This window comes from Rhinopithecus roxellana, chromosome 4 (assembly GCF_007565055.1).
Source record: "Rhinopithecus roxellana isolate Shanxi Qingling chromosome 4, ASM756505v1, whole genome shotgun sequence".
In the NCBI taxonomy this organism is placed as follows: Eukaryota; Metazoa; Chordata; class Mammalia; order Primates; family Cercopithecidae; genus Rhinopithecus; species Rhinopithecus roxellana.
In genome coordinates, this window is record NC_044552.1 from 82149520 (window position 1) to 82162334 (window position 12815).

Here is a 12815-nt window from a genome sequence, read left to right on the forward strand (position 1 = left end):
AGAAAGGATTCTATCAACTACCCTAGAGCATCTACAACACCATGTGATGCCAAAAGATCTGTCACTTACCACAAGTCTTTAACTTCTTTCTTGGAGCTGACAGTCTGCAAGATAGACAACTCTTGCTAAACTTGGAAGCAACTCCCTGGATCTTCTCCAGCCATGTTTCCTACCAGAATAGAAGACAGAAAAATAGCACATTTCTTGGGATGTGGCTGGTAGGATAGCCACCAATTCTGAAACCCCAAGGTTGTTTTCCAATTGTAAACAGAGTTGCTTTTGCCATTTAAATGCATAGAGCTTATTTATGACCACTATCTTTGACAGCTTTAGAGCAACCAGGTGAGACACTGCCTCACTGTCTATAGTCAGAGTAGAGGGGGACTTCCAGAAGACTCTAATTGGTGCCTCTTTCCAGTCTCTGAAGGGTTCCTTTGGATCACTAGGAGAGTTTGTATAAAGTATTGCCTGCAGGGTAGACCGTTGGCTGTAGATTTCTGTTACATTAAACTTGGAATTCGTGGTACACAAACTATCCCAGTGACTAAAAAAGTGAGAAAGAAAGTGTCATCGTAAATGCTCATGATGAGATTAAGTGGTAGAACCTAAAACTTCAAATCAAACCCATTTTGAGTACTACTTTGGAGATATGACATTTTGTGACAGAAACAGAACATATGAAAATGTAGAAGTAATTTTTATGGGTTTATTAATCTTGTGAATATTTGAATGATAATGTTCAACCTTTTCTGTAGCCTCATTGCTCTTGGCATTGTTTTTAGTGAGTTGTGCCCTTGCCTTTGTTTTTAAAGGGAGCAGCTGTACTGAGCCATGCATATGCTCCCACTCCACCCCCAGTGGTAAGCTCAGCAGCAGCCAGATCAGGATCCTGAATGAGAAGTATATACTTTGCTTATGAAATACAGCTATCCTCTGTTTGCAGATGACCAGTCTGTAAAGGATCATATCCTATTTCATCCAATTTTTTACAAATCATTATCATTCTATTGTTTTTACTGTTCTCATTTACACTGCTACCTGTTTTATGCTATGCAAACCCTACCACACATTTGCTTTCCTCCTTCTTTTCCTTACCGCCTCCCAGAACCTTTTGGGAGGCTTCACACTTCTTGTATCTCAGACCACCTGCTCTCCCAACCTCTACAAACAAATATAGGATACATTTGAATACAGTCACAGACTAGGAGAAATGTTTTGTAATATTCAGGGACAATCTCCCTAACATGGGTTAAGACACTGTATGAACACAGATGGGAGATACAAGGAGCACGTAAAGGGGCCTCTCTCAACTACACGGTAGGGCTACAGCTAAAGGTAATGTGCTTACTTTCTCACCTCCTGCACCAAGCACAGTGCAGGAGTGTAGTACTTGGCAGAAGTGCTATGTTCAAGTTTTGTTGATTTTTTTTCAATTTCAGTAAAGTAAACAGAACATAGAAGAGTGATCACCCAGTATTCTCTAGGGTACACACATCATCATGATAAGAAAATTACTGCAACAGTGATTTTTTGCCTAGTTTGCCTTTAAGTTAAGACAGTAGAGTAGACAAGAGCTGGCTTTGGGCCCAATGCTGATGTTAAGTATTAGCCCTACCACTTGCCAGCGGTGTGACCTTGGACCAGTTAAACATTTCCAACCCTCATTTTCTTTATCTTTGAATCAGAGAGAATGATGGGACATTCCTCATGTGTCCTTGTAAGGACTAAATTAGTTAACTCCTGCTATAATGCCTGGCACATAATAAGCACTATATAAATGTTTGCTATTTATTGGTCGGGCCCGCTGGCTCACACCTGTAATCCCAGCACTTTAGGAGGCCAAGGCAGGTGGATCACTTGAGGTCAGGAGTTCGAGACCAGCCTGGCCAACATGGCGAAACCCTACCTCTACTAAAAATACAAAAATTAGCCAGGCATGGTAGCACATGCCTGTAGTCTCAGCTACTCGGGAGACTAAGGCACGAGAATCCCTTGAACCTGGGAGGCAGAGGTTGCAGTGAGCTGAGATCGTGACACTGTACTCCAGCCTGGGTGACAGAGTGAGACTCTGTCTCAAAAAAAAACAACAACAAAAAAGTTTGCTATTATTATTTCACTGATTCTGCTACTCTATTTGGGAGACTGTATTATTAATTGTTATGCTATATTTAAGAGCCGTAATAATTAAGACTCTCTCTTTTAACTAGATTGAATATGTATGAAGTTAAATTTACCTACTCCATCACTGTTCTTTGATTGAATCAGCCTTGTCATCAACACACATTCACCGAATGCCTACTATACATATACTCCTAAGGCACCTGTTAATGCTACTACATATCGTGTCTAAAATTCCTCCTTGCCTCATTATATATTTGCAGAAAGATCAATATGTGTGGAACCTCATGTCTCCTGACTTTCAAAAATAAGATCTTAACTTGCATGTTCTCAGCTAGATACTTTGTGTAACAACCCCCACCCCCAATTCAATGATTGCTTCCTTCATTACTTCCTCTAACTGACCTAGAATTCTTTACACAATGCTGGCTGATGAAAAGTTACATGAAAAATGTATAACGCCATAAGAATTCTCTTCTTACAATAGCTCCGTTATTGTGTCAGCAAGGTAACAGCATCGTTTGTCTTTCCAATCATAGGAACACCATTACTCCTGAGGCCCATTATTTTCTCAAGAATTATACCAACCTGCTTCTAAGTATCCATCACCTCATTCTTGTGCCCTTTATGTTTAGTGGCACAATGCAAAGGTTTCATATTAGAAGAGATCTTCAGTCACAAGCTGCTCATAAGAAACACCTGGTGTAAATGTTAACCAACATTAATCTTTTCTGTATACCTAAGGTGTTACCTGTATCAGTGAGCGCAGCTAATGATTGCTTCTTAAAATTTTTCTCCACTTTTTAAAGCTTTAATTCCCTTTGAAAAATAATAATCTTTGTATAATGGTGCTGTTTGATTTTGGCTAATCATCTTCCTTCTAGGTCTTATCTTCTAAGGTAACATGTTAAAAACTTGGTCTCTATAATATTTTCTCTCCTCCTAGCTTTTGAGGTCTGGATGAAATGTGCAATCTCTTTTCTGAGATAGTTGAACCTATTGGACTTGAATTACTTAATCTAAAATAATGCTAACTTTTGTGGTTTTTATGGCTCTCACCCCAAAATGTAATCCCTGAAAAACCTGGAGAATTCTTCTCTTCCTTTCTTCCTAGAGGTCTTAGAGACAGCCAAATGTCTTTGCTTCTTTCCTATCCACTCCAAGCCCAGCATAGTGCTTACTGAATTATTTCCAGGTCAACTGAAAACTATCAATATTTAAATTTCTGAAGTCTGAGATTTTATAGCAGACATCTTTTTTCTGGCCCAAAAGTCCATGTGCATCCCATTTTCATACAACTACTTTAAAAAAGTAAAGCAATAGAAAAACATTTTTCCCATATTTACTAAGTTAATAGCATGTGGGAACACACAATTCTATAGTACATTGATCAAAATCCTGTGAGAAGTGCCAAAAATAAACTGAAGAGCTATAACCTCTTCTCTGGGAGGGTCTTATGGGTATAATTCCTTTTAATAAAGAATATGCTGATGGCTGACCTTCTGGTAAAATGTTACATGCTCCCACTTAGGACCTCTTTTTGGATTCATGCAGGATTTAACCTAGAAATATCTTAGGAGCCTGATGATAAGTTAATGCCCAAGTATTTCTCTTTTAATCAGAATATTTGACTAAATAGATACTTCCTTTTTCTTCACTATATGATTTCAAGAGTTCTTAGATATATTATTTAAATATGCATTGTTTTGGTAAATGTGTATATATTTGTCTTTGATTTGTTTATAATACAGGGACCTCCTGGAATACAAGGAATACACCAGACTCTTGGTGGATATTATAACAAGGATAACAAGGTATGGCTTCTTTTTTCCCATAATTTGTAATACATAGAAATTTTATGTGATTGTGTTTTTGAAAAAAACATATTAATTCCTAACTTCTCAGACTTTTATACATGATCACATGCATTTAAACATCTTTCCATGCTGAAAGCTATGTTTTCGAAAACAAAAATAAAAAAGTATTTTGCTCAGTATCTTACAAATCTAGGATTTTATCCTAGTGTTTTAAAATTTTGTTCAAAGTTTGTTAATGCAAAACATTGTGTTCTGCCATTGATAATATCATAGATCTAGCCTCTCTGAGGGCAGAAAGAAATTATTTGATACTTCAAAGCTTTGGGTAGCACAACAGGTGATAGACTTCTTATCAAAACCAGTAGGTGCGGCACCAAAATCTCAAGCAAATATTTGCATACTGCAGTTCAAGAATGAGAGTCCCCACCTTTCGGGGGGAACTATGTTTAATTTCCCCAAGGTTTTATTAAATCACATTTGGGATAGGTAGAATGCTGACGTGGAAGTACCCAAATGGCAAAAGCAAGAGAGTTTTGTTCCAGATTCTACAAGGAGCACAACAGAGTGGCAGCCAAGAGAAGATCTAGGTGAGATCATTGATTGAGTCATCATTCAATGACAAATATTTGTGGTCTGATCACTTTGTGTGAGGCATTCTGTCCACAAATTAGGATGCCTTGTATACATAATGGTTCATCATTGATTTCTTGCACCACAGGAAGAATTGGAGACACTTCTCTTTATGTCTTTCTTTCCTATGTTCTTACTTTCCTTTCCTGTAATTTTTTCTGAGTTTTCACTCCTCTATGTTTAGAAATCCCAAAGAGACACTATATGCCAAAAAAATTTGTTAAATGGCTAGCTAACTAATTATAAAATCCAGTTTCTCTTTCATCAGAACAAGGTCAACATAAAGACTTAGATAATTTATGGTTGACAAATTTAAAATCAAATGTGAAAAGTTTTTTATACTTTATAAATTTGATAGTGATGCTATTTTAAATTCTCTCATTTATTTAGGTTTTCCAGGGAGTGTTATATTAGGAGGAATGTTTGGGATATATTTCATGTTTCTTTATTAGACATTTCTTTAATAGAACTGTACTAGCTTTTTCAAAATATTAAGGCTTAGCACAAGTGGAAAAAAGAATGCTGAAGCATGTTTAAATTTAATCAATTTAATGACACCTATAATGATACCTGCTGTTATAAAATAGGATTTATCATAAATGCTTCAAAATAATAAGTTGGCTCTGATGTCACAGTGTCAGCTAGAAAAACTTAAAGAATACAGTGTATTACTATTGCCCTTGGTATAAAATATACCGAGTTGCTACTCAGCTACTTAAATATTTGCTATCCCTTGCAAAACTTTTAAAGCTCTCATCTTTACAGGTCTCCCAATAGTACTTCCCTATACAGTTTATCTTGCTGATGAGTCAGTTTTCCCTTAAATGAAGATATATGGAGCATTTATATTTTAGAGCCTAAAGTTGAGAATGTAAATTTTTAAACTTTAAGATTATATTTCAAAAAAAACTGGGGGCTGACCAGAGCAGCTGAGTGGAAAATCTTGCTAGTAACAAACCAGTACTTTGAACTTAGTTATTAACTCACCTGAAAGAACCCATTACTCTTATTGCCATTACAGAATAGAGGCTCACAGGTATTTAGTCCACATGTTCTTTAAATGTGACTTTAAAGCTGGAGTACAACTGGGTAAAGAGAAGAGAGTATAGCTGTTATCCCAAATGATGCATTATAACCATTTAGCATTAGAGGCTTTAGATCCATCTGTGATTAAGGGAAGATAGCTTACCAAACACTTTATTCTGTTTCCTTTCAGAGTAGTTAGAGCTCTTACACCAAGGCCTCACCGGGAAGGATGGTGGTAGTGGAACCCACCTTCCCAGCGCCCACACTGCCCCATGCTTCTGTATTGTAACCACCTCCTCCTCGCCCTCAGGTTCACAAAGGAAAAGCCAAATGTGCTGTGATTACCACGATGCATGTCTTCCATTGGCACTGTCTCCACCACCTACCCCTGTCTGTTTTTGGACACTGAGGTTGTTTCATTTTGCAATTTGTAGCATGTCGGATGGTCTGACTGTAGCAAATAAGCACAGAGAGAAGCGGGGCCTAAGTGAAACCTTCCTAAGGATTAAATAATGGACCATGTATTGAGACATAGCAAGTGACACTCCAAGGTTAAAATAATCTTCCCTTTTAAATTGGCATTGATTTATGTGTTGTCTGCACTGGAGCCCTGGGCCTCAGCTCTTCAACCCACAGTGCCTTCAACAGTCACACAGCCCAAATTCTGCTCAAGCAACTACCCATGAGAGAATGAGTAACAGACTACTCATAAACTGCCCCTCCTCATTCTGAACTCAAAGAGCCCATGGTTCATTTTCTGGTCCCAGGATCCTCACTTCCCCTCTGGCCCCCATATGGGAACTGATCTTTTCCTCTACTATTTTCCTTATGTCATCTGGAGGGAGAAGCTCAGGTATAAGAAACCCTCTCTCCTCACAGCACAAATCAAAAAAGGGATGGAGAAGAAAAAAAAAGCAAATGAGGAAGAAAGAAAAAGTAAATGAGGAATAGAGAGACAGCCTAAGGAGTGAGGTCAGGAAGATGATATCAGTGTGTTTATGTGGATTTTTGCATGCCCACTTATGGATGCAAAGAATAAAAACTAGATTTCTCTCTCTATCACAAAAATAATATGCAAAACAGCTGCTCCCATTCTGTAAGACTGTTTGCAAAGAAGAAACAGTGCTGAGCATATTCTTCCCCTCAAGGAAAATCTGCTCATGATCCAGTAAACTGCACTTCATTGTTTCCAGCTCTGGGGGTTTTAATAAAAATTTGATAGGCTCTGTCAACTACCAAAGCCACAGACCCACAGTTCCTTACTACACTTTAGATGGAGAAAAAAAACACATTTTATCTGCGGAGGCCAAGTACTGGCGGATTTTACATTTGATGTTGTTTTTAAAGATCCATATTGAAAATGCAGAGTTGTGTTATCTTACATCACCACACTCAGTCTCAGCTGTTGGAGATTGATGCTGTGCCTCCCAGCAACCAATTCGTGTATTCATTTCTCCAAATTGTTGATCCAAAAAAAAAAACCAATTTGCTAGCAAAATAATCTATTTTTCTTTTCACATATTAAATCATAACTTCACTTTAATATCCACAGACTAGAAAGGACAGAAAGCCTTTATCCAAAATCCAATATTCAAGGCCTTTCCAAGCAGTGAGTTAAACCCAGTGATGGCATATAAAGTGAAGACTCCCTTGGAGACACTGCAGGCAACCTTTCTGAGCCCAGAAGATTGAGAAATAAAGTTTAGGTTCTAACTTCATCGCTCTCCTTCCCTGTGCCCCAGGTTCCACTGGCTTTGAGGAACATTGTGGACTTAGGCACAGACATATGGACTTTCAGATGTTGGTTTGATTAGACAGCCTCCCAACTCACCTGAGTCTTTCCTTCCTTTCATGAGCCTCCACACTTGTGGCTGGTGAAATGGTTTTTTGCAGTTAACTAAGAAGTTGGGCTTTGAGCCAGCCTTAGGCCTTATTTTCAAATGAGCACAGCTTTCCTAGCCCACATATTATGTTTTGACTTGCTAGAGCTGCCACAACAAAATATCACAAACTGAGTGACCTAAACAACAGAAATATATCATCTCATGGTTCTGGAGGCCAGAAATCAAGATGAAGGTGTTGGCAGGGCCATGTTATCTCCGAAGGCACTAGGAAGGAATGTCTTTCAGGTCTCTCTCCTAGCCTCTGGTCGTTCCTTGGCCATCTTCACGTGGTGTTCTCCCTGCGTGCATGTCTCTATAAAGTTTCCCTTTTTATAAGGACACAGTCTTATTGGATTAGGAGCCCAACCTACTCCAGCATGTCCTCATCTTAACTACTTATCACTAATTATTAATTACATCTGCAATGACCCTATTGGCAAATAAGTTCACGTTCTGAAGTCCTGGGTGTTACAGTTTATACATATATATCGGAGTGGGAGATACACAATTTCAACCTATAAAAAATAACCTGGTTTTTCTGAACTTTATGTCCCCTCATGCCTAGGATATTACAGCAAGTTCCCCAAAGGCTGACCCTGGGGATTTGTAATGACTCCATACCCTAGGAACGAGTTCCTATCCTTAGGTTCTTTTATTAGTTGAACAGTAGAAAATTGCTGATATTTTACTCTCTGGGGCCTATAAAAATGGTCATCTCATATGGTTCAATCCATGACATATCCAGGTACATTCTCTTCTTTCCAGAGAAAATCCTCTTTAAGACTTTGAGTAGCTTGAGTGTTTTCACTTGCCTAACCATACGTTCCAAGGTTCCATTCACCATTCCCACACAGACCCAAGAACAAGTGCTGACATCCCAGAATTCTTGAGATGGGCATGCAGATTAGCATCCTCATGCCACAACCCTCACCACATCACCACAAGAATTTTTAAATAAACACATTCAAAACTGTGTTTGGAAGGCTTACAAGAACCCTTAACATGGCACCAAGACACAAAATAACGTAATAAAATTAGCATAGCATCGGAGGCAGAATCGCAGTTCCAGAAACACAAAGACTATACCTCTTATTATTTTCACTAAGCCAGGCAATTGTCTGGTGCAGCTAGCTTAGAGATAGTAGGGAGAAGCAGCTCACATGTCAATGAATAAACGCTACTGAAGCTCGAGTTTGAATCTGCCTTGAGTATTATTAACCCAAGAGTGGAGAATAGCACGAAAGGCCACCAAGAGTCCTTGATTAGATGGATTTCCTGGTCTTGCTGTTGAGTGAGGCAAACATGGTGCTCTGATCAGCAATAAATGGCCCTGTTGTTTTTCTGGGTGTGAAAGCAATCAGAAAATCGAGATTTTAGAACAATAAAGTCTATTGATGGGACACTAGGAATTGGTGCTGCAGAGGCATTCCTTCACCCCAGCCACAGCATCTCTGATGCTCTGTAGGTTATTGGGGGTGAGGTGAGCTACACTAGAACATGCTCTCCCCAGAGGCCATTTAGGTGCTTTCCTGCTGTGCAATCAAAGAGCATGAGGCCTTCCAAGAACATGAGGCCTTCCAAGCCAAAGACCATCTCCAGGCAAATCATATATCAGATGAAAGCATGTTCCAGTTTCCCAAAAAGAATTCCCAAAAGGATTCCCAAAAAGAATCCTATCATAAGCAGGGGGAGATGCTGATGTTTTGTGCTGACACCATGCTCAAATGACTAGTGTTTTTGAGACATCTCTAAGATTTACGTTTCTGTGCAGGTTGTATCCAAGCAACTTGCCATTTTGTAACTGCTGGTTCTTTATAAATGTGTGTATATACCTTAGTGTTTCCATGCTTTATTTTCAAATACTGTTGGTTGTAATAATTTAGAACAAAATTTTGAGATTACAATTTTTATTTTCAATTTAGATATCACAGACCAAAGTTGACAGAAGAAAATGAGAGAATATCCATTACAAAACCAATAATAATATCAGTTATAAACTACTGATTTTTATTGGAGCAGCAAAATAACATGGAAGGAATATTTAAAATATCAAACTATAGCAATAGTGATCTGAATGGGTACCTCTGTATATTTTTGTTGTCTAAATATTTCTGTACCTTTTAGGTTTTCTATCAGCACATGTATTTTTAATCAGAAAAATAACTTTAATGGAAAAATCACATGATTAGAATTACTGGCTCATTTGCCCAACAGATATTTATTGAATGCCAGGGGAGGCTTTCATGAATGGCATTTCATAATAGTTGAGACCTGATTAAGGAGTAGTTTCTGGCCAGATAGAAAGGTGAGGACACAGAGTGGTGATCTGGAGGCTGAGATGGGAATGACCTTGGTCAGTTTAGGGAGCTGAAAGAAGACCATGACAGCTGAAGCTTCTGAGGAAGAAGAGTGGCCAACATGATGCTGGAGAGGGAAATGAGTTCAGGTTATGCAGAGATTTCCTGGTGATGTTAAAGTTTTGAGAAATAGATGTCAGAATGTCTTTTGAAGGTATTTCTCTGATCTTATGTAGAGAATATGCATGTCAGGAAAGCAAGAGTGGATTGTAAAAGGCCAGTTAGAGACTCACTGCAATAATCCTGGCAAGACATGATGGTGGGCTGCCTGGGTGTAGGCAGGTTGACTCTTTCTCTTAAAAGAAGAGAAGACATTTGGGGAGACAGAGTCAACCAAACTGGATGACTGATCATATTCGAGGAATGAGGATGAGGGTGATCATATTAGTCCGTTTTCATGCTGCTGATAAAGACATACCCTAGACTGGGCAATTTACAAAAGAAAAAGGTTTCATGGACTCACAGTTCCATGTGGCTGGGGAGGCCTCATAATCATGGTGGAAGGTGAAAGGCACATCTAACATGGTGGCAGACATCAGAAGAGAGAGTTTGTGCAGGGAAACTCCCCTTTATAAAACCATCAGATCTCATGAGACTTATTCATTATCATGAGAATAGCACAGGAAAGACCCTCCCCCATGATTCAATTACCTCCCACTGGGTCCTTCCCACAACACATGGGAATTGTGGGAGCTACAATTCTAGATGAGATTTGGGTGGGGACACAGCCAAACCAAGTGGTATTGAGAATGACATTCGGACAGAGAGGAAGAATTCAGGTTTTCTTTCTTTCCGTAATTGTTTTCAATTGTAAAATGGAGTTCCTGCTCAATTTAACAAGAGCAACTGCAGAGACACATTAGAAAAAACTGATTCTTCTTCTCCCACTTCTGTACTAAACAGTGTTACCAGTGTGATGTAACTCTATTTTTTTCTCTCATATATATGTGTATTTGTTGCATTTTTTGTTTCAGTTTTAAACTTCTTAAATGTGAATTGCTTCTAGAATTTACAAGTACATACATCAAGTAGAAAATTAGATATATGAGTCTAAAATTCACAAGGGAAGTATATGCAGGGTGTATAAATTAGATATATGGCTCTAAAACTCAGAAGGGAAGTACATACTGGGTTTATAAATTTGGCTGTGAAAATATTACCTAAGCCATGAAGGTAAATAAGAGTGCTGGGGAGAAAGTGTTGAGTCACAAAGAAGAAAGTCCTAAGGAAATCCAACCTTTAACAGATGAGGGAAGAAGAAGTCACAGAGATAAGAAGAAACCAGGAGAGTAAGCTATCATACAAGCCAAGAGAGTGACAAGTGTAGCAAGGTCAATTAAAGAAGAGTCCATTAGAGTAAGCAGCAAAGATATTATTAATAACATTAGAGGGCCACATCAGTGGACTGATTGGGGCCAGTGTCAAATATGTATGTGTTTAGGAGTAAACAGGAGATGAATAAGTGGTGTCAAATAAAAAATTGCACCTGACAAAGTTAAACAGGCAAGGAAGACATTATTCAAGGCTACTGCAATAGGAGAGAGAGGGCAGACTTAGTCTGAGCTCAATTCCACTGAAACAAAGTTCAGGAGAGTTTTTAAGTATTGATGTAAGAGAGAGAACACACTTCCTTGTGTTTGCTAATTGGCTCTACCCAAAGGAAGGGTAAACTTTCTCATATCTTTGTGACAGGAAGAAGGTTTACAACTTGGCACAAGGCTGAAGTTAGGCTCCTACCCTCTCACAGAGCCTGAAAGATAGTGGCACTACCTTCTCCATGATTACACTTTAAAGGGATGGCTCCCAGGCCCTTGAGAAAGACGTTCCCAGATTGTAAAACTAATAGGAGGCTTTTAGAAAGATTTACATCTCAAAGGGATAGTGAAAGAATTTACAAATACAGATTTCTAAAGCGATTGGTCTAGAGAAAGAGAGGTCAGGGTCTGGAATTAGGAACAAGCCTGTCCAAAGTTGATTCCCGCTGAGGGAAACATTAAAGGCTGTCTTGGTCAGTGGACGCAGAAAGCACTAACTACCCTTTTGAGAAAATTATCCAGAAATCGGAGGAAAGGGAGTAACTTAAGGGAAATGTGTGCTGGGGAACTGTATGCTTTTTGTGTGTTAAGTTTAAAGAAGGTAGAATAGGTAGGTAGTCAGAGAGAGAAAGAGAAGTGTTAAAGAAATTGGCCAATTTTAGCTACACTTTATTTAACTTTATTACCAAATTGGCCAATTTCACCTGATAGTAATAGGTAACATCAACAACGAAAATCTCCTAAGAAGGCAGAGAGCATGGGAATCAGAGAATTTATAGAGGAAACAGCCACTGCTAAGAGATGAGACAGCTCATTAACTACACCCGGGTGTGCATGCACATGGGTTGGTACATTCATTGACAGGAATTAGAAGTGGTATCTGAGGCCTGGCGCAGTGGCTCATGCCTGCAATCTCAACTCTTAGGGAGGCAGAGGCAGGAGGATAGCTTGAGCCCAGGAGTTCAAGACCTACCTGGGCAATATAGCGAGACACCATTCTCCACAAAAAGGAAAAAAAAAAAAGTGATGTCTGAGAACTTGTATTTTTTTCAGTGTAGTCACAGGCAAGTCACCTGCCCAGGACTGGAGAGTCTAATGTAGTGGTCTGAGAACAATAAAGCATACTTGAGAGCAGGGTGAGCAGATCAGAGATGCTCAGATACATGGAGAGGCCAGTTGAAGTGGCCAGATGTGGTTTTGGAGTAGTGAGTATTTATCCCCAGAGGTATGATGTTTCTCCGGAAGCAATCTCCTTAAGAAGTCACAAAGACGATGCATGGGGTTTCCAAAGCTGGAATTATTTAGAAGAATATTTAACAGGAATATTTAACAACAGGTGAGAGAGACAAAGCTGTCTGCACAAATGACCTAGTATCCATAAAAAGCTGTTACAGTACTGTTATCTGACTACTTATACTGTTACCCATTGAATGTGTTAAAAATTAGTGG

General features: G+C 38.9%; 1 protein-coding gene across 1 annotated transcript in view; it reads left to right on the forward strand.

Moving 5' to 3' along the window:
* Positions 1–12815, forward strand: part of COL19A1 (collagen type XIX alpha 1 chain) — a 344672-nt gene that overhangs the window by 247171 nt on the left and 84686 nt on the right. The window contains exon 17 of the mRNA XM_010371596.2: positions 3870–3932. Coding sequence (XP_010369898.2) covers positions 3870–3932 — 63 coding nt within the window. The remainder of the gene's footprint in view (positions 1–3869; positions 3933–12815) is intronic.